Source organism: Pelophylax lessonae (assembly GCF_965119305.1).
Source record: "Pelophylax lessonae genome assembly, chromosome: 1".
Lineage (NCBI taxonomy): Eukaryota > Metazoa > Chordata > Amphibia > Anura > Ranidae > Pelophylax > Pelophylax lessonae.
In genome coordinates this window covers 330,050,250-330,071,113 of record NC_138768.1, presented here as the reverse complement: position 1 = coordinate 330,071,113, position 20,864 = coordinate 330,050,250, and the positions used below count along the sequence as shown (strand labels likewise).

At 43.8% G+C, this 20,864-nt stretch overlaps 1 protein-coding gene across 4 annotated transcripts in view; it reads right to left on the bottom strand.

Moving 5' to 3' along the window:
* The window catches only part of AP1G2 (adaptor related protein complex 1 subunit gamma 2), a 65,849-nt gene that overhangs the window by 33,225 nt on the left and 11,760 nt on the right, over positions 1 to 20,864 (bottom strand). For all 4 annotated transcript variants that reach the window (XM_082270395.1, XM_082270394.1, XM_082270396.1 and 1 more), the window contains one exon: positions 17,267 to 17,359. In XM_082270395.1, coding sequence (XP_082126521.1) covers positions 17,267 to 17,359 — 93 coding nt within the window. The remainder of the gene's footprint in view (positions 1 to 17,266; positions 17,360 to 20,864) is intronic.

Genomic DNA, 20,864 nt, shown 5'->3' with positions numbered 1-20,864 from the left:
TCAATCACACCAGTTATCTGTAGCAATGATTAAATTAGGAGTACTGGTGCTCCTGCCCTGTTTTCACTTAGGTTAGGTCTGGATTAATATAACACCCATTTGGTTTTAAACAGACCTATCGCATATACCAACCAAATGCAGGTAAAAGGATGAGTAACTCATTGACACTGGCCCAAATTAAAAACCATGGAATAACACATATATAATACTTCCTGCTCTTTTTTCCCCCCTGTGGACTACTTTTATTTTACAAGGATAGCCCTGTTAATGTGATAATCTCTTACCTTTACTTCTATGTATTATTATTTTACCTATTTCTCAAGAGTTTTCCCTTCTTTACCACTTTGTGTTTGTGTTAATTGCAGACTTTAGTACTGGTGAGCATCATAGCCCCTTGTTACTCCATTAAAGGACAGTACTGTGCAAAGGTTTTAGGCACTTATGTACTAATGTCAAAATGCTGGAAAGGGAGGGTTCTTTGAAAATAATGCAATGCTTACTCTTAATTTATCAATGGTCAACAGCAAAACAGCAAAAAAATCAAATCAAATATTTTAACTGCTTGCCGACCGCCCTATAGCAATTTTACTGCTACAGGGTGGCCGCTCTGCGCAGGATCAGGTATATATATATATGCTATCCTGCACTTCTGGGTATTGGGCATGAGTGTGCGCCACCAACGGCTCGCTTCCACTGTGATTCTACACAGTGGGAGCCAGTGCTGTATCTTGGCCTAGGCCAACAAGGCCCAGGCCTAGGGCAGCACTTTGCAGGGGGGCAGCAAAAAAGCTGCACCCTACACGAAAAAAAAAACAGCCTCCTCCCGAGTCCCGCATGAAAATGGTCCCCGCCGGCTTGGGCTACACTTTTAGTATAGTGTGAATCTTATGGGGTGAATTGGGCCAGAGGGCAGAGTCCAGGAGGCAAATCAGTCTGGCACCCCCATAAAGAAGTCAGTGATGAGGCTGCACCGATAAAGCTACGCTGATGGGCACTGATAGACTTGTGGTCTGTGGTTCACAGATGACAGGGCGGGTCATAAACAGTAAGGGGTGTGGCCTTTACAGGTAGGGGTGGGTCATATGTAAATTAGGGGGTGCACAAGTTTAGTCAGGCCTAGGGCAGCACAAAACCTAAATACACCACTGGTGGCAACAATGACCCCAAACATACAGCCAAAGTCATAAAAACGATATTCAGTGAAAGGAATAAGGAGTCCTGGAATAGACAGCATGGCACCCACAGAGCCCTGATCTCAATATTATTGAGCATGTCTAGGATTACATGAAAGTTTCCTCTGGATACTTTGGTTTCCTCCCACACTCCAAAGATATGCTACTAGGTTAATTGGCTCCTGTTTAAATTGGCCCTAGTATGTATGAATGTGAGTTAGGGACCTTAGATCGTGAGCTCCTTAAGGGCAGGGACTTATGTGCATGCACAATATATATCTAAAGTGCTGCGTAAATTGACGGCGCTATATACAGTACCTCAAATAAATAAGAGATAGAAGCAGCCTAAATCTACAGATGAACTGTGATTAGTTCTCCTAGATGTTTAGAACAACCTACCTGGCAAGTTCCCTAAAAAATGTGTGCAAGTGTACCTGAGAACAGTGATTTCAACTACTGATTTGATTAACCACTTCAGCTCCAGAAGATTTACCCCTCTTCATGACCAGGCCATTTTTTGTGATACCGCACTGCGATACTTTAACTGACATTTGCATGGTCATGCGACACTATACCCCAAATGAATGTCCTTTTATTACTCACAAATAGAGCTTTTTTTTTGGTGGTATTTGATCACCTCTGCATTATTATTTTTTTTTGCACTATAAACAAAAAACGAATGACATTTTTGAAAAAAATAACTATATTTTTTACATTTTGCTTTAAAACTTATTATAATATAATAATTAATAATTAAATTTCTTCATCATTTTAGGAAAATATGTATTCAGCTACATATTTTTGGTCAAAATAAGCTTATATTGATTGGTTTGCGCAAAAGTTATAGCGGCTACAAACTATAGGGTATATTTGTGGAATATTTATTTTTTATTTACTAGTAATGATCATGATCAACGACTTTTAGCGGGACAAATTGGACACCTAAGTGAAACTTTTGACACTTTTTTGGGAACGGGTGACGCTAATACAGTGATCAGTGCTAAAACTATGCACTGTCACTGTACTAATGACACTGGCTGGGAAGGGGTTAACATCGGGGGCGATCAACGGCTAACTGTGTGCCTAGCTGGTGTTTCTGTGTAGTGAGTGGAAGGCATGTATCAGTGTCCCTGCTTTACAAGAACACAGGATCCATGTCTTCTGTACTGGCAGAACGGAAATCTGCCCTGTTTACAGAATGATCAGTGGGTGCTGGTGGACATGGGGTGCACAGGACCTGGTGATCAGCTCCCACCAGTGGTCTATTTAGGTTTTGTGCTGCCCTAGGCCTGACTAAACTTGTGCACCCCCTAATTTACATATGACCCACCCCTACCTGTAAAGACCACACCCCTTACTGTTTATGACCCGCCCTGTCATCTGTGAACCACAGACCACAAGTCTATCAGTGCCCATCAGCGTAGCCTTATCGGTGCAGCCTCATCACTGACTTCTTTATGGGGGTGCCAGACTGATTTGCCTCCTGGACTCTGCCCTCTGGCCCAATTCACCCCATAAGATTCACACTATACTAAAAGTGTAGCCCAAGCCGGCGGGGACCATTTTCATGCGGGACTCGGGAGGAGGCTGTTTTTTTTTTCGTGTAGGGTGCAGCTTTTTTGCTGCCCCCCTGCAAAGTGCTGCCCTAGGCCTGGGGCTTGTTGGCCTAGGCCAAGATACAGCACTGGTTGCCACCTCATCCCTTTAAAGCAGGACACATATCAATTACACAGGTTCTGTGGCTGATTAAGGTGGTAATTAAACTCACTTGGTGCCTTATGTGCATTATATTAGCCTCAGAACCTGTGTAATTAATATGTGTCCTGGATTAAAGGGATGAGGTGGCAACCCTAGGCCCGTCCTGCTGCAGGATGAAATTGGGACTGACCAATGCAAGGCTGTTGCATGATGGGAGAGTATCTGCGTATTTTTCAGCTTTTTTTCAGAAAAACCCATAAATTCTGACCAAATCCCCCAAATAAATGTGCAAAAAAGCAGCCCCAAATCTGAAATGAACCCCCATCATGCTTCACTGTTGCCTATAGCAGCGTATCCTTTTAGTACTCGCCATTCCTTTAATGAACAAATTGCAGATGAACAAATATTTCACATTTAGACTGTCCACAACCTGCCAATTTTCTGCACACCAGTGCCAATTTTCTGCACACCAGTTCTTGTGTTTTGTGCACAGGCTGCAAGTCTTCAAAGAAGATCACTTCTGACCAGACTTTTCTAGACTGTGGATTGGTGTATCAGGGTCTCTGACAAATTCAAGCTGTGTGTGCCGCTGGCCATCTTACAAAGGAACGTCAGCGTGATATATACTTTATTTGCTGCATGAAGTTTCCTTCATCAACCACTGCATTTTTGGTCCTCAATGTGGCTTGTTTCTTTGTTTGTGCTTCTGCAGAAGAGCTTGGACAGCACATCTAGAAACCCCTGTCTTTCTTTAATTTTCTAACTGTGAAAGGACTTGCTGATGCAAAAGGACCACCCTGTGTCTTGTTGCTTTGCTCATTTTTACCTTGTGATAACTTTTTTCAAACTGGACTGCCTACTAGAGCATGATTTTTACTCATCTAGTTTTTTTCCTCCTACACAACTGAATGTGATGGATTTAATGATAGCATTTTAACTTCATTTTACCTTGTTGATCATTAGCACATGTTTGCTATTAGGCCCCTTTCACACAATCCGTCCGTCGGACGGAGTCCGTTTTTCTCAGCGGGGGATCGAGCCGCCGATCCCCCGCTGAGCAGGAGGATGACAGCTGTGTCTCCGCGCTGTGTGCGGAGACACAGCTGTCAGTTCCCCATGCATCTCTATGGGGGAAATTGGGTAGGAACGGACCGTCGGTCCGTTCTCATACGATCCCATCCGATCCGATCCGCCGGACGGATGGAAAATAGGGTTTCCATCCGTCCAGATTTGACGGAGCGGATCGGGTGTCAGCAGACATGTCTCCGCTGACATCCGATGTCCCATAGAGATGCATGGGGGGTCCGTTCAGATCCGCCAAAAAAAACGGACAGGTGGATCTGAACGGTCCACCTGTGTGAAAGGGGCCTTATTGTTTACCGATGCATTGGACCACCTGTCTGCAAAACGCTTAAAGGCAAAGTTCACCTTTTCACACAGAATTTCATTTTTCATAATAATTAGAAGCATTTTCTGATGTCTTTTCTCCCCAAGCCATCCCAGTGTGCTTATATCTCCCTTACCCTGTCCATGACAGTTTTCAATCAGCACCTCTCTGTTAAAATTTAAAAAAATTAATTCTGAGCCCATCACTTTCTGTATCATCATGTGACCATCCAGGAAACTTCATATCCGATCATGCACTACCATACTGCATCGTAGAATAGGGCATGTTTACCTTTCTGGACGACACCTCCCTCATTACCTTTTTTTTTTTATTTCTGCCCACTTTCCTACTTCTTCCTTTAAAGTGGCAATACACTGTACAGTCGGATTCTACAATCTCCTTTTAATCTTTTATCAACTATGTAGTGCAAGGGCCTGCTTGATATGATACAGATTGAATGGATTGCTCAGGTGGATCCTCCTATTACATAGTTTTGGTAGATCTAAAGGAAATTGTACACATATTGTACAATCAGATTGAATATTTTTTGGCCAGCTTTATACAAGTACATGGGATGGAGTAGGTGGAGACACTTAGCTGTCATTGATCTTGTGTAAATACATCAATTTCACGTTCAGGCCCCGTTAACGCCTAGTGCAGTGGGAGCGCATGTTTTTTGAGGCGTTTCTCCCATAACATACCTAGGGCAGCCCAATGATTTCAATAGGCTGTCCTACATAAAAAGTATCTCATAGGATGTTTTGCCTTGTTGTGGTTTGCACATTTTTTACTGCACATTTGTCGCACATTTTTTCAAGCCACAAAATGTGTGTTTGCTACTGCTAATTATTGGCACCAAAAGCACAACTAGTTGATTTTAGGTGTATAAAGGTGGCCATACACTATACAATCTGATTGTGCAGTTTTCTTTAGATATACCAAAATTATATAATAGGAGGACCACCTTTCTATCCAATCATTCTCTATCCAATCAGGCAAGCCCTGATTGATGCTAGATAGCTACATATTTCATGGTAAATCTAAAGGAGATTGTACAATCAGATTATATAGTGTATGGTGAGATTAATAGATTTTTAGGTATACACTTCTCCTATTTTCAATAGTACAGCTCTGCTCCACATAGTCTGTTATTTGATCACTTAGCTCCTGCACACTCTGTCGTACATTTTTTTTAAGCCGCAAAATGTGTGTTTGCTTCTGCGTTTGGGGTACCATTAACAATTATTGGCACCAAAAGCACAACTAGTTCATTTCAGGTGTATAAAGATGTCCATGCACTATACAATCTGATTGTACAGTTTCTGTACAATCTCCTTTAGATATACCAAAATTATATAATAGGAGGACCACCTTTCTATCCAATCATTCTCTATCCAATCAGGCAAGCCCTGATTGATGCTAGATAGCTACATATTTCATGGTAAATCTAAAGGAGATTATACAATCAGATTATATAGTGTATGCCAAGATTAATAGATTTCCAGGGATACACTTCTCCTATTTTCAGTAGTACAGCTCTGCTCCACATAGTCTGTTATGTGATCACTCAGCTCCTGCACACTCTGCCGAAAGAACAATCTATGCAAGATGAAGCTAAGACACAAAACGATTGATCAGCAGAGCAGACACTGGCTGTGTATTGAGTGAGAGTGGCGCTCACTGACAATGTCTGCATGTAACTATAGAGGTGGGTGGGAGCACTCTCCTGGAGGGGGAAGGCAGGTGCAGGGTGTGTTTTATTGAGGTCAGCTGCTGAAGTACTTCCTTCTAACAGTTTTTATGTCCCAAAGGTCGGAAAAATAGAATTTCTCCAGAATATAGAGAAAGCTTTTTTTTTTCTGCATTAGAGGTACATTAATAGTATATAGGTACATAGGGAAGTGTTAATTTTGAAAAAAAATAAAAGTTAAACTTAGTCTTTAAATCAGACCTTCAGTCCCCAAAAGGAGTTTTTCTCCCTGCAAACCCCCCCCCCCCCCCACACACACACACACACACACACACACACACACAAATGGCCTTTTTTTTTTTTCTTTCTTGTTTACATTTTTGTTTACTGCAGCCCCATCCCCTGCGTCAAATCACTCCTAGGTACAAATGATGTGTGCCTGCTTCCCTGCACATCACATATTCCAGGAGGCAGGAACTAACAGTGGTCATTGATCGAGCCTGGCACGCTTCATAAGAGGCCAGCTGCCGGAACCCGTTAGAGGCACCTGAGTACCCGATATGAAAGGGAAACAGGAACAGGCCATGATAAAGGAGTAGCAGATGGCAGCAGGACAATGCTGGAATCAATGGGAAGGTGAGTATTTGAATTCAGAACAATGCTGCATAACAGGTAAGAGGGGAAAAAAAAGCTAGTGGCTGTTTGGCAGAGACTAAAGTTTCAATCGCCTAACTGGAATGTACTTCATGATTTTGACATTAAATGCCAGGGTTATGGAAGGAGCTAGCTGCCATAATCCCCTAGTATCACTTTTTTCCCTTAGGCGGCCAGCTTTCAGATAAAAGTGATCCCAGGGGCAGATTCGGCCACGGGATGACTTTTATAGGTGGCAAGAGAGGTTCCCCCTGCTTCCAGGACATTTCCGAGCTTACCGGAGCTGTAGGTAAGCCCGGAACCTTTCTGATGCAGCTGATGGCTAGGCAGGAAGCTGAGTGAGGGCAAGATAGCTCCCACTCAGCTCTATGCCCTTGGAGAACCGGAGTGACCTCCAACATCACTTCCGGTTCTTGGGTTGTAGACAGGATTTTTTTTTTAAGTCAATTTTTTCTTTTTTTTTCTTTTTTAAAGGTAAATGAGAGATCTGGGGTCTTTTTGACCACAGATATCTCAATAAAGAGGGCCTGTCATGCTTATTTCTATTACAAGGGATGTTTATATTCCTTGTAATTGGAATAAAAGTGATAAATAAAAATAAAGGGACAGTGGAAAAATAAAAAGTAAACTAAAGAAGAAAAAAAAAAATTAAAGCTCCCCATCCCTCTGTGTTCGCGTGCAGAAGCAAATGCATATGTAAGTCGCGCCCCGATATGTAAACGGTGTTCAAACCACATATGTGAGGTATTGCCCTGATCGAGAGAGAAATAATTCTAGCACAAGAGCTCTTCTGTAACTCTAAACAGGAAACCTGTAAAAATGTTTAAAACATCGCCCATGGAGATTTTTAAGTACTGTAGTTTGTTGCCATTCCATAAGCGTGCACAATTTAAAGCATGACATGTTAAGTATCTATTTACTTAGCATAACATCATCATTTTAATTCATTAAAGTGTATATTTTCCTAGAAAATTGCATATGAAAGACTGTTGTGCAAATACAGTGTGTTATAAAAATATTGCAACGACTGCCATTTTATTCTCTTGGGTCTCTGCTAAAAAAATATATATAATGTTTGGGGGTTGGTGTTTAAGATGTTAAGGCCTCATTTACACTTGCAATCTACATTTGGATCGCTCTTCAGAGAGCATTTTACAGGCTTTATAGCTTGTTTATGAGGCTTGTATACAGTCAGGTCCATAAATATTGGGACATCTACACAATTCTAATCTTTTTGGCTCTATACACCACCACAATGGATTTGAAATGAAACAAGCAAGATGTGCTTCAACTGCAGATTTTCAGCTTTAATTTGAGGGTATTTACATCCAAATCAGGTGAACAGTGTAGGAATTACAACAGTTTGTATATGTGCCTCCCACTTTTTAAGGGACCAAAAGTAATGGGACAGATTAACAATCAAAAATCAAACTTTCACTTTTTAATGCTTGTTTGCAAATCCTTTGCAGTCAATTACAGCCTGAAGTCTGGAACGCATAGACATCACCAGACGCTGGGTTTCATCCCTGGTGATGCTCTGCCAGGCCTCTACTGCAACTGTCTTCAGTTCCTGCTTGTTCTTGGGGCATTTTCCCTTCAGTTTTGTCTTCAGCAAGTGAAATGCATGCTCAATCGGATTCAGGTCAGGTGATTGATTTTGCCATTGCATAACATTCCACTTCTTTCCCTTAAAAAAACTCTTTGGTTGCTTTTGCAGTATGCTTCGGGTCATTGTCCATCTGCACTGTGAAGCACCGTCCAATGAGTTCTGAAGCATTTGGCTGAATATGAGCAGATAATATTGCTCGAAACACATCAGAATTCATCCTGCTGCTTTTGTCAGCAGTCACATCATCAATAAATACAAGAGAACCAGTTCCATTGGCAGCCATACATGCCCACGCCATGACACTACCACCACCATGCTTCACTGATGAGGTGGCATGCTTTGGATCATGAGCAGTTCCTATCCTTCTCCATACTCTTCTCTTCCCATCACTCTGGTACAAGTTGATCTTGGTCTCATCTGTCCATAGGATGTTGTTCCAGAACTGTGAAGGCTTTTTTAGATGTTGTTTGGCAAACTCTAATCTGGCCTTCCTGTTTTTGAGACTCACCAATGGTTTACATCTTGTGGTGAACCCTCTGTATTCACTCTGGTGAAGTCTTCTCTTGATTGTTGACTTTGACACACATACACCTACCTCCTGGAGAGTGTTCTTGATCTGGCCAACTGTTGTGAAGGGTGTTTTCTTCATCATGGAAGGAATTCTTCGGTCATCTACCACAGCTGTTTTCCGTGGTCTTCCGGGTCTTTTGGTGTTGCTGAGCTCACAGGTGCGTTCTTTCTTTTTAAGGATGTTCCAAACAGTTGATTTGGCCACACCTAATGTTTTTGCTATCTCTCTGATGGGTTTGTTTTGTTTTTTCAGCCTAATGATGGCTTGCTTCACTGATAGTGACAGCTCTTTGGATCTCATATTGAGAATTGACAGCAACAGATTCCAAATGCAAATAGCACACTTGAAATGAACTCTGGACCTTTTATCTGCTCCTTGTAAATGGGATAATGAGGGACTAACACAGAACAGCTGAGCAGCCAATTGTCCCATTACTTTTGGTCCCTTAAAAAGTGGGAGGCACATATACAAACTATTGTAATTCCTACACCTTTCACCTGATTTGGATGTAAATACCCTCAAATTAAAGCTGAATGTCTGCAGTTAAAGCACATCTTGTTTGTTTCATTTAAAATCCATTGTGGTGGTGTATAGAGCCATAAATATTAGAATTGTGTCAATGTCCCAATATTTATGGACCTGACTGTAGCTTGTTTTTAATCCCCTAAATGCTGAACTACTGCGCCCCAACTGCAAGCATTTCACACGGTTGCAGGGCAGTTTCAGCACATCCCTATTCACTTGAATGGGTCACATGCAGCGCGTAGAACGCTATGGGGATAGAATTCCTGCTGCAGATGCAAAGAAAAGCATTCCGCTCACATCATGTGTACACCACCTGCCACTGCCATTCCAGCTAAAGGGGTGCGGTTGAGGGGCCATAAAGACGTGCCTCAACCACAGGGTTTCACCGCTAGTGTTAGACCCCGTTCACACTGGGACGACCTGGTCGCCTGACAGGTCGCCTGACAGGTCGCCTGCCATAGAGAAGCTGTGGACCCATTCTAATAGGAGTGACAAAAGTCGCTCCGACTTAGAAAAAGAGTCCGGAGCTTCTTTTGGGCGACCCGGAGCGACCTGCATTGACTTCAATGTTATGAAGTCCGTGCCGGCCGCTCCAAGGTCGCGATGCGAGCTGCGTGCCGCGACCTGTGAGGTCGCCCCGGCAAGTCGGATCGCCCCAGTGTGAACGGGGTCTAAAGGAGCCCTAACTGTGTGCAAGTATAAATCTTTTTATTAAAGGAGATAACGTTTTTGGTACAATAAACAAAGCACTCAACATGAGCGCAAATAAAAAAAAAAATGTATATATATATATATATATATAATACGGTACAACATATGACAATGCATTTCAAAACATCCAGTATGCAGCATTCCATCACATTATAAGGTCAGAAATCATGCTAAATGACAAAAAGAATCAACCCAAAAGACCGTTGGGTTCAAAACCCTCCACAGTAAGGTAATCAGTACTCTAAACAATATCCTTAAGCATTAGATACAGTACAGGCAGAATAGTACCATGCGCCCTAGACCTTATCGAATTTAGCCGGGCACCCTCTATGCTCAATTACAAGTTTTTCGCACGGGTACGGCAACACCTGATTTACCAACTGCAACCACATATGCAGGGAGGATTGGGCTGAATCCACTTAAGAGCCCAATCCTTGCGGGCCAAGAACAATGTCTCCATTAGCATAATTCTAGCATGCCTCGGCCACTGCTTCTCATCCAACACCCTCAGCAAACAAATCAGTGGGGTGCATGGGACAGAGACAGACAGGACCGCAGACAATACACCGGTCACCCGTTTCCAATATCCAGCTATAGCTGGACACAGCCACATAACATGGGCAAAGTCCACATGCGGACAAGTACACCTAGTGTAGATAGGGGCTGGCAAGCGGTGCATTGCGTGTAGCCTAACCGGTGTCAAATAGGATTGATAACTGATGCTATTTTAAAGGGTGGACATACCAAATACCGTTTTGATTAAGATTTTTTTCTGTGAATGCATTTGGATTGATAATTGATAAATAATTAACTATTAATTTCATTATTTTACAAAGCAACTTCACTTTACAGCATTTAATGTCCTAAAACATTTGCATAGTACTGTACATGTGTAACCAAACATTTTTCTTAGTTTGGGAGACAGCAGGGGGCTATCCTTTTTTGTTTGTACTTATCCATGTCCCATTGGGGAGATTTCTCTGTACATCTTGTTCAGAAACAGGAAGGGAGAGGAAATCTCCATCTTAGATAGACACCAGAATAAATGTCTCCATTGGAAGTTTTCCTCTCTATTCATGTTACAGTGAAAATTGTAAAAGCTTTGATTTCCCATTACTTACTGTCATAGTGACCAATGATAATCAGGACAACAGACAAGGTGAATCCCACCATGGGAAATGCACACAGGCTTTTGTATCTAAAACTAAAAAACGGAAAATTGTTTCATACTTACCGTAATTTTCCTTTCCTGGTGCCTATCCATGGCAGCATACTAGTGATAGAGCCCCGCCTCTACTCCTCCCTCAGGACTAGTGAGTAGCATAAAAGAAAGGCCCAGCCCCCTGTCCCATCATTCTCTGTCATATAGAATACCAAGGGTGGGAGCATATGCTGCCATGGATAGGCACCAGGAAAGGAAAATTACGGTAAGTATAAAACAATTTTCCGTTTTCCTGGTGCCTCCATGGCAGCATACTAGTGATAAATAACTAGCAAGACAAATGGGTGGGTAATGCTAAATATGCAAATCTTTAATTGGGCAAAGACATGGCTGACTGAATAGTCCTTCTGCCGAACTCTACAGTTGTAAGCGACCCTGGGTCGATACGATAATGTTTGAAGAATGTATGACGTGATGACCATGAGGCGGCCCTGCAAACCGTCTCTAAGGAAACGTTGGCCCTTGCCGCCCAGGAAGCCGAGACTGCCCTAGTAGAATGAGCTCTTACTTGTGAAGGTGGAGATAGCCCCTTGACTTTATAGGTTTTCTGGATGAGTTTGATGATCCATGATGATAGAGTCCTCTTGGTGGACTCTTTGCCCCTGTTTTTCCCAAAGGGGATGACAAACAAACTGTCAGATTGTCTGAATGAACTTGTGATTTCCAGATAGGCTCGAAGAACTCTAGAGATGTCTAGGTCGTGCTGAGTTGCATCCGCGTTTTGGAAAACCGGAAGGGCCCAAGGTTCTAGAAGATGGGAAGAGGAGGAGACCTTGGGGATGAACCCCTGTCTAGGGCGAAGTTCAACCCTGTCCGGAAAAAAGGTGATGTGATCCTCACTTATTCCCAGGGCATGTAGCTCGGAGACTCGTCTGCCGGAGGTGATGGCCAAGAGGAAGGCAGTTTGTAATGACAAATTCCAAAGAGAAGCCTGTTCCACTGGAGAAAATGGGGGGTTACAAAGAACTTCCAGGACCAGGGAGAGATCCCACTGTGGAAACGAGCGTCTAACGGGAGGGCGAATTTTCAACACACCTCTTAAAAAGGTAACCACTAGAGGATCTTCGGCCCATCTCTTGTTGGTTGCAGCCGAGATTGCCGCTACCTGTACTTTGAGGGAGCTTAGTCCCAATCCTAAATCCAGTCCTGTCTGTAAGAAGGCTAAGATTTGAGAGGTAGAGGGGAGGACGGGGTTGAAGTCCTGCCCCGCGGCAAACGCTAGGAATTTGTTCCACACTTTTGAATAGACCGCGTTGGTAGAGGGCTTCCTGGCTTTCAAAAGTGTCGTGATGACTTCAGGGGTACACCCTAAGGCCTGAAACCTTTGCCTTTCAGTTTCCAAACCCGCAGATCTAATCTCTGTGGGTTCGGATGAAATAGTCCCTGCTGGGACAGTAGGTTGGGAAAAAGTGGAATCCTGATGGGGGGTTCCACACTGAGATGGATGGCTAGAGGGAACCATGGTCTCTTCGGCCAAAAAGGGAGTATCGCCAGGACTTGTACTGATTCTGTGAGAAGTCTCTGGAGAAACTTCAGAATCAGTGGGCGGGGAGGAAAGGCATAGGCTGTCGAGAAATTCCACGGGCATGTCAGGGCATCGACTGCTTCCGACTGAGAGCAGGGGAGACGAGAGTAGAATCTGGGCAGTTTCGAGTTGTCCGGAGTGGCAAACATGTCCACTTGAGGAGGGTACCAGAGGTTGGTGATTTGGAGAAAAACTTGTGGATGTAGGGACCACTCGTTGTTGTCTGCGAACCTCCTGGATAAAGCGTCTGCCACTGTGTTCAGCCGGCCCGGAATGTAAACGGCCCTGAGATCTCGTAGGTTCCTCTCTGCCCACAGCATGATGGGTTCGACCTCTCGGAGGAGGGTCCTGCTGCGAGTACCTCCTTGTCTCAGCAGGTATGCCACTGCTGTCTTGTTGTCTAATCTCAGGAGGACTCTGTGGCCTTGGAGGAGGGGTGCCAAGGAAATCAGAGCTAGAAATGCCGCTCTTAGTTCCAGTACATTGGATACCACCCCTTTGGTTGAGTGGTACCATCTTCCCTGAAGCTTGACCTCCCCGCAATGGGCGCCCCATCCGTGCCCACTCGCATCGGACGTAAGGATGGTCCAGTTGAATGAGCCTAGGTGACGGGGGTTGGCAAGATTTTCCTTCTTCGTCCACCAAAACAAGCTTCTGCGCATTAAGGCGGTCACTTGGATTTTCTGGGAGAGGTGTTGTTTTCTCCATTGTGACAGAAAACCTGTTTGGAAAAACCTCAGGTGCCAGTGGGACCATGGCACCATGGGAATACAAGAGGACATTGTGCCAACTAGACTCAGACACTGAGAGGCCGTCAGATGAGTACTCCGAATTACAGTGAACATCCTCCGTATGATAATATCCATCTTCTGGCTGGGTAAGGACACTGTCCCCACTTGGGTATTGAACATGGCTCCCAGGTAAACCATCTGTTGTGTCGGGGACAAGTTGCTTTTTTGAAAATTTATGAGCCAGCCGAACTCCTGTAAGGTCTGAAGGAGAATTTCCCTGTGGGATCTGAGTTGATCTGGATTGCTTGCCAACAGGAGAATGTCGTCTAGATAGTGGTACACTCTCAACCCCCTTTCCCTGAGGGGGGCTAGGACAGTTATCAAGGTCTTGGTGAACACTCGCGGAGACGTGCAGAGCCCGAATGGCAGGGCCTTGAACTGAAGGTGTATCTCGCCCACAGCGAACCTCAGAAATCTCTGATAAGTTGGGAAGATTGGGATGTGCAGGTAAGCATCTTGTAGATCGAGAGATATCAACCAATCGCCTGGCTGAATGACCTGAATGATAGTTTGCAGGGATTCCATTTTGAAGCTCTCGAGTTCTATATATCGGTTGAGCCTCTTGAGGTCTATCACCGGCCTCCAACCTCCCGTCCTTTTTGGCACTAAGAAGAGTGGAGAATAGAAACCGGTGTAACGCTCCGCCAATGGAACCGGTATAGCTGCACCTTGAAGCTGAAGATCTGTCAGGAATTGGGATAATGCCAATGCTTTTGATGGCGAGGCTGGTATTCTTGACTCTTGAAACGATGCATGAGGAGGAGGATGAGCAAACACCCACCGGTGACCCTGATGGATTGTTGACAGAACCCAGGGGTCCTGACAACGCGAAGCCCAAATTGGGAGAAAAGCCTGTAGCCTGGCTCCGACTGGGAGGGGTTGCGATCTTCTGGCGTCAAAAAGGCTTCGTTGCCTCCTGGGGAGTGGTGAAAGCCTTGGTTTTGCGTGTGTTCAAAAAAGAGGCCTGGGTGCCTCTCCAGGGTCTTCTGTTATCCCTGTTCTGTCTGGTTTGCCTAAAATCTCTGGAATTTGAGGGTCGGAATCTAGACGAATAGACTCTTGTTCTCTTGACTTTCCTGTCTTGTGGCAGGAGACCAGACTTGCCTCCAGTTACCCTGGAAATGGCCTTGTCCATTTTTTCTCCGAAGAGGGTTTTGCCGTCGAACGGAATCTTACACCAACTCTGTTTGGACGCAAGGTCGGCTGTCCATGGTTTTAGCCAGAGGGCCCTTTTGGCCATTACTGTGTGGAGCATTGATTGTGCGGAACAACGTATGGTATCGATGGCGGCCTCTCCGATGAAATCGGCCGAAATTTTCAGTTCCTCCAGTGCCTTGACAATGTCTTCTCTAGGGACATTTTGGCGTAGCGCTGTCTCAACATTTTCTGTCCAAGCCCTGATGGCATTGGAGACAGATGTAAGGGCAATAGCCGGTTTACAGGCTGCGCCCGAGGCCAGGTAGCTCCTTTTTAGGTCCAGATCTATTTTCCGATCTAGCGGATCTTTGAATGACGCTGCATCTTCCATAGGTAGTGTCACGTTTTTGGCGAGCCGAATGACTGCAGCATCCACCACCGGCATGGAATTTAATGATTGCGCTTCAGCCTCGGCTAGAGGGTAGAGTTTATTAAGACGGCCCAATGAAAACTTTTTATCCGTCTTCTTCCATTCCTCTTCGATAATTTCTCTTATCTCGCCCATAAGAGGAAAGAATACTTGTTTCCTCTTAAGGAAGGGAAAATATGTTTTTGACTTAGGAGTGGGTTCTTCAGGATCCTCCCAGGCAATTGCTGTTTTAACTGCCTGAATAAAAGGTGGGATTAAGGCATAGTTAAAGCCTGACGGGTCCGACTCCTCTATGGATTCTTCTGAAAGGTGACCTGAAGATGCCTCTCCAAGTAATGGAGCCGCAGCGCGTGAAGGGTTTAGCCCAGAGGGGCCTGGAGCGCCATCATCCCTGTCCGGAACTTGAGCTGCAGAGGGAGCCGCCTGTGCGGGTACTAGAGTTGTCAACTCCGAAAGGGAATCTTTCATTGTCTGCTTTAGCAGATCCACCACTTGTTGGTTTTCCAACTCCCGGTTGGCTGCGTAGTCCCGAAAACAGTCCTGGCAGACTAGTTTTCTAGGTAAGGGTACTGCGCCACAAGCCCAGCACTTCTTCCTTGATGAATGTGATGGCGGAGAAGGAGAGCGACGGTATCTTGACCTAGATCTTTCTGAAGATCTATAGTGGGAAGATCTTGATCTGCGATCTGGACTGTCATGGTCGCGGTGCCTCGAAGACTTCCCGGATCTTTTGGAGTGTGTTGGGCTGGAACAAAGGACACTTGTTAGTCCATACAAGCACTCTTTTCCTTCTTACTTCAATACTTACAGAAAGGTGGTCCCATACCTATTGTGAGGATCTTGGTTACGTGATGAGTGGCTCATCGTAGGGCGTTGCAGAAGGACCGGCTGTGAGAAAAAAACGCAAGAAGGAAAACAGAAAAAGGGAGAAGAAAAGAAGGGCAAAAAAAAAAAAAAAAAGGTTTTATTGAAGACAAATAACAACTGAATAAATGGAAATGATGACGGAGGAAAAAAAAAAAAAAAAAAAAAAAAAAGTATTATAAAATGCTACCTACCAAGGGCTTTAACAAGTCGGTAGGAGCAGGGAAAGATGCTGTCTTTCGGGTGGACAGCAGGTGGAATGGCCCTTTAATAGGCAGAGCAGCCTAAGAGAGCACAAAACCCCTCCCCTTAGCTTCTGTGGGAACTCAGGGCAAAATTACACCTGGTTCCCACATCCAAGATGGCCGCCCGAGCCTCAGCCGCACTGCGCATGCGCCCGCGCATGCGCAGACCGTTCCTCGTGCACGGCCCTACGAGGCGGTCCGCAGAGACGCCGAGACTCTGTGGAGCAAGGGGCGGCCTCGATTTGCATGGCGCTGCAGGGGGAATCCCAGGACTGGGAGCCATGTACACAGGATCGGATGTTTTCATAGAAAACTTAAAGGAACAGGCTGAAAAGGTAAGACAAAAGGCAAGAAGGGAAAAGAAAAAGAGGGAAAGAGAAGGGGAAGATGACAATGAAAACGAACACAAACAAACAAACACACAAATAAGTACTGGGAAACTTAAAAGGGGAATCCAAGCTGAAAAGAGGGAAAAAAAAAAAAAAAAAGACGGTCCTTGTGCAAAATCCTGCAAAGCCAAACATTTAAAGATTTTTAAAGAGACAGTAGCAGTATGCGTTCCTATGAGGAAACACTGCAATTTGTACCCCAAAGATCCACAGAAGGGGGTTCCCGGCCTTATTAGTGCTTTGAGCGACCCAAGAACCGGGACTGCGCACAGGAGAGGCTGAACCCGGCGGAAAGCTGCCTGGAGGCAGAGGTATGGACATACTGCTTATTCTTCACCAGTCAGGAAGGTATGAGGAAAAAAAGGAGAATGATGGGACAGGGGGCTGGGCCTTTCTTTTATGCTACTCAGTCCTGAGGGAGGAGTAGAGGCGGGGCTCTATCACTAGTATGCTGCCATGGAGGCACCAGGAAAGCTTATTACACAGTACAGTATATATAAATAAAACAAACTTGTCTTGTTGGAGCAAACAGTAAATTGCTGCAGCCAGAAGAACAGTAATATAAAGAAATGATTATACATACATATTACAGTAATGTGGTTGCATAACACAAACAGTAGTGCTCTGTAGTTGCCACCTACATTACCTGTAAAAAGGGGTCAGTGATGCCTGCCACAGCGTGCTCTGGAGAATAACCGGACATGACCTGCTTTAATTTTTGCAGGAGTAGTGGGAGAATCTAGATGTCATAAAAAAAAAAAGAAATAATAAAAAATATTTGTCATAACAAAAAATATTGGACATACTGAAATTAGGGACTGCATTTTGCTTAATACATGTAGTATTTCTGGTGAACTATTTTGTTATCATTTCTTCTAGTATTTCTTGTACATATTACACATCACTCTGGTGTTATAGGTTCCTATACACAAAGCAACCCCCTCATTTATGGAGAGTTATTAAAAGTGGAGCACAGGGAATGTGGCACAGCTGTGAATAGTAACCAATCAGCTACAAGGTGTAAGGCTGGCCATACATTATACAACTTTCTTATTCAATTTCTATTAGATTTACCTTCAACTATGTAGTGCAAGGGCCTGTCTGATTGCATACAAATTGAAAGTATTTACGTATGACCTCATATTATATGGTTTTGATAAATCCAAAGGAAAATTGTACAAGAAAATTGTATAATGTTTAGCCAGCCTATTGGTCAAAGCTTATTTGAACAAGCTAAATGTAGAAGCTTATTGGTATTTATGAGCAGCTGTATCAGATTCTCTGGGCTCCAGTCTTAAGCCTCGTACACACGCACCGATTGTTGGCCGACCGCTCGGCCGTCTTTTGTCCAGTGTTGTTGTGTTGGTTGAAATGTGCTCTAGACTGCACACAAATTTTGTTGGCCAACAACAACCAACTGCAGAAGTGATGTCATGTTCTGGTTTACTTTCCGTGTGTTTTTTCATCTCTGAGCGTGCCCAGTCTTGCTCATCTGACTTTTGTCGGCCGAAATCTGTACTGACTGACGAACAATCGGCCGTTCTGGTGACGGCCAACAAAAATTTTATAGTCTGCACACCAGATTTTGTTCGGCCGAAAAGTCGCAGTCGGTTGTCGGAAGCATCATACTAACAAGCCGACAATCGGCCAATCGGACGTTGGCCGAATATTTACGGCCAACAGTCGGTGTGTGTGTACGGGGCTTTAGGCTGGTTTCACATGGGCGGTCCAATCAGTTCCACCAGTCAGTTTTTCAGGCGGACCTGATCAGACCAACCATTGCTCTCTATGGAGCAGTGGATGTCAGACACCCACCAGCATCCAACCCGATCCTGTCCGCCAAAAACAGACAGATGGGGGATCCATTCCCCATCAATCCAGCGGATTGGATGACAGCTGGATGGAAATAGACAGCGGTCCGTTTCTATCTGACAGCTCCTTATAGAACAGCAGAGTTGTGTCCGTGTCTGCTTTGCATAGCAGAGAGGACTCAGACATGTCATCCACCTGCTCAGAGAAGATCAGCGGAAAAACAATTACCGTATATTCCTTCTATGCTTATGCACTATTAGAAGTGTCACCCCTTGACAACTGAATTTAAATCAATAACTATGATACTATGTTACCACTATCCACCTCTACTTTATAAACAAAGATGAATACACTAAAGCCCGGTACACATGGGCCAAATGTGAGATGAGATTTGATGATTCAATAAAAACCGGCCAACATTCGGCCTATGTGTAAGGCACTGGAAAACCAGCAGTTGACCAACTCCCGATCAGCATTGTCAGCCAATGGCGAATCGTTAGTAGTAATGTTGGATCGTTAGTACAGCGGCTCCAACCGGAGTTGTATGTTTTTTTCGTTCAACCCAAAAAAAATACTAGTGTGTACTAGGCATAACTTATACAAAATTCTTACCAGTCTGATCGTTAGCAGCACTGACATATGATCCTCTAATATGTTCATTCATGTTACATACTGCCGTAGATATGTAGGGAGAAATTTGCACATTGTACCAAATAGAATAATTTTCAACAACACTAAATTATGCTCAACAAAGTGATTTTAAACAGTGGGGTGGACTGATGCACTAAGCTATGCCTGGATGAAAATCAGAGGTCCTGACCAGGTATATTTGCCCCCTGTATGCATTTCAAAGCTTAATTTTGAGATCTCACTGCAGTATACCTTTAATAGAGACATTCCACTGCCACATAGCAAGTGTGGTATCTCCACGTGTGCTATTCTTTTTATTGCAGAAAGATTTTTAATAACATCTGTCATTTTGCAATGTAAAGTCAATGTACCATAAAAAGCTTTTGTTAAATAACAAAAAAATAATATCTTATAACCCATTACAAGAAATGGATAATGGATGGTTGTCATCTAAAATCTATAGCTGTAACTATAGCTAACCCTGGGACTTTGAAACAAAATAACCTACCAGAGTAAACTTTGTAAATATCAGCTAAGCAGCAATCTAATCACTCCACAGGTCAGTCATTACATGATTACGTCAGAATTTGTACAAACCGCTGTTGTTTCAATGGCTGTTCTAACACAGTTGTCTGAACTTGAACAAGTACTACAAATACTGAAGCATTCCAGCCTTTCTGACAAATACAACATTTCTAGACAGGCTTGGTCTGTAAACATCTTTAGCTCATTTAAAAAAAAAAAAATAATGTGGTATAAGGCCTGGTTCACACCTATGCGTTTTTGTTGCTTTTTGCAGAAACGCACTACAGTCAATTGGTTTCCTATGGGACACGTTCACATCTATGCTTTTTTCAGCTGCTGCATTTTTGAAAAGGGCCAGTGCCTTTTTTAAACACAAAATGGTGCTTTTTTTGCTTTTTGGTTCCATAGACTTCAATGGAGAAGCTGCAGGAAAGTATGTACGGTGTTTTTGCTGCAATTTTACCACATTTTTGCTGTGATTTTACCGCGATTTGTGTTTTGCATTTTTTAATCTGCCCAACAACAAATTGGGTGAAAAAAACATAAAACCCGCAAATCACGGCAAAATTGCATACGCAAAATGCACTGTGTGACGCATCAATTGCAAACTGCATAGATGTGAACCGAGCCAAACACAGAGACAAGATAATTTTTTTTTTTTTTTTTTAACAGTGTAAGTTTTAATTAAAGACTGCAGAGTATACAATTAAGTATAAAAGTGCAAAAGGAAAAAAGAAAGAATTACAAGGAATGAGTAACCCTGTAACAACAATATCTCACATTCACAAAAACGAAAAAGGGAGGGGCGGTAAGCCCAACGTATAGTGCAACATCGAAATATAATACCATTACAGACAATACTAACACACTCTGAAGGTAAATAGAAATGTAGAATCAGCAGCAAGGAGGAGGGAAGGGGAGAAGAAGAAGTGTGTGTGTGTGTGAGTGTGTGTGTGTGTGTGGGGGGGGGGGGGATAGAGGGGAAGATCATAGGCAGCTAAACCCACAGTAAAAAATAGAAAGTATGAGCACAGTGGGGCATGTATCACACGGTGTCACCATGTGCATGAATCCAGAAGCTCCAGGTTCTACCAAGTTTGTGTGGGCAGTTTCTACTAGCTTATATCAGTTTATACAAGGGAAGAGTATCATTAATAGCCCCTTTGCATCCGCTCACAGGGGTGGGGGAGAAGGTTTCCAATGCAGAAGAATTTCCCTACGTACATAATATGCTGTGTAGAACACAAAAAGTCATGTGTACCCGCCAGACACCACCC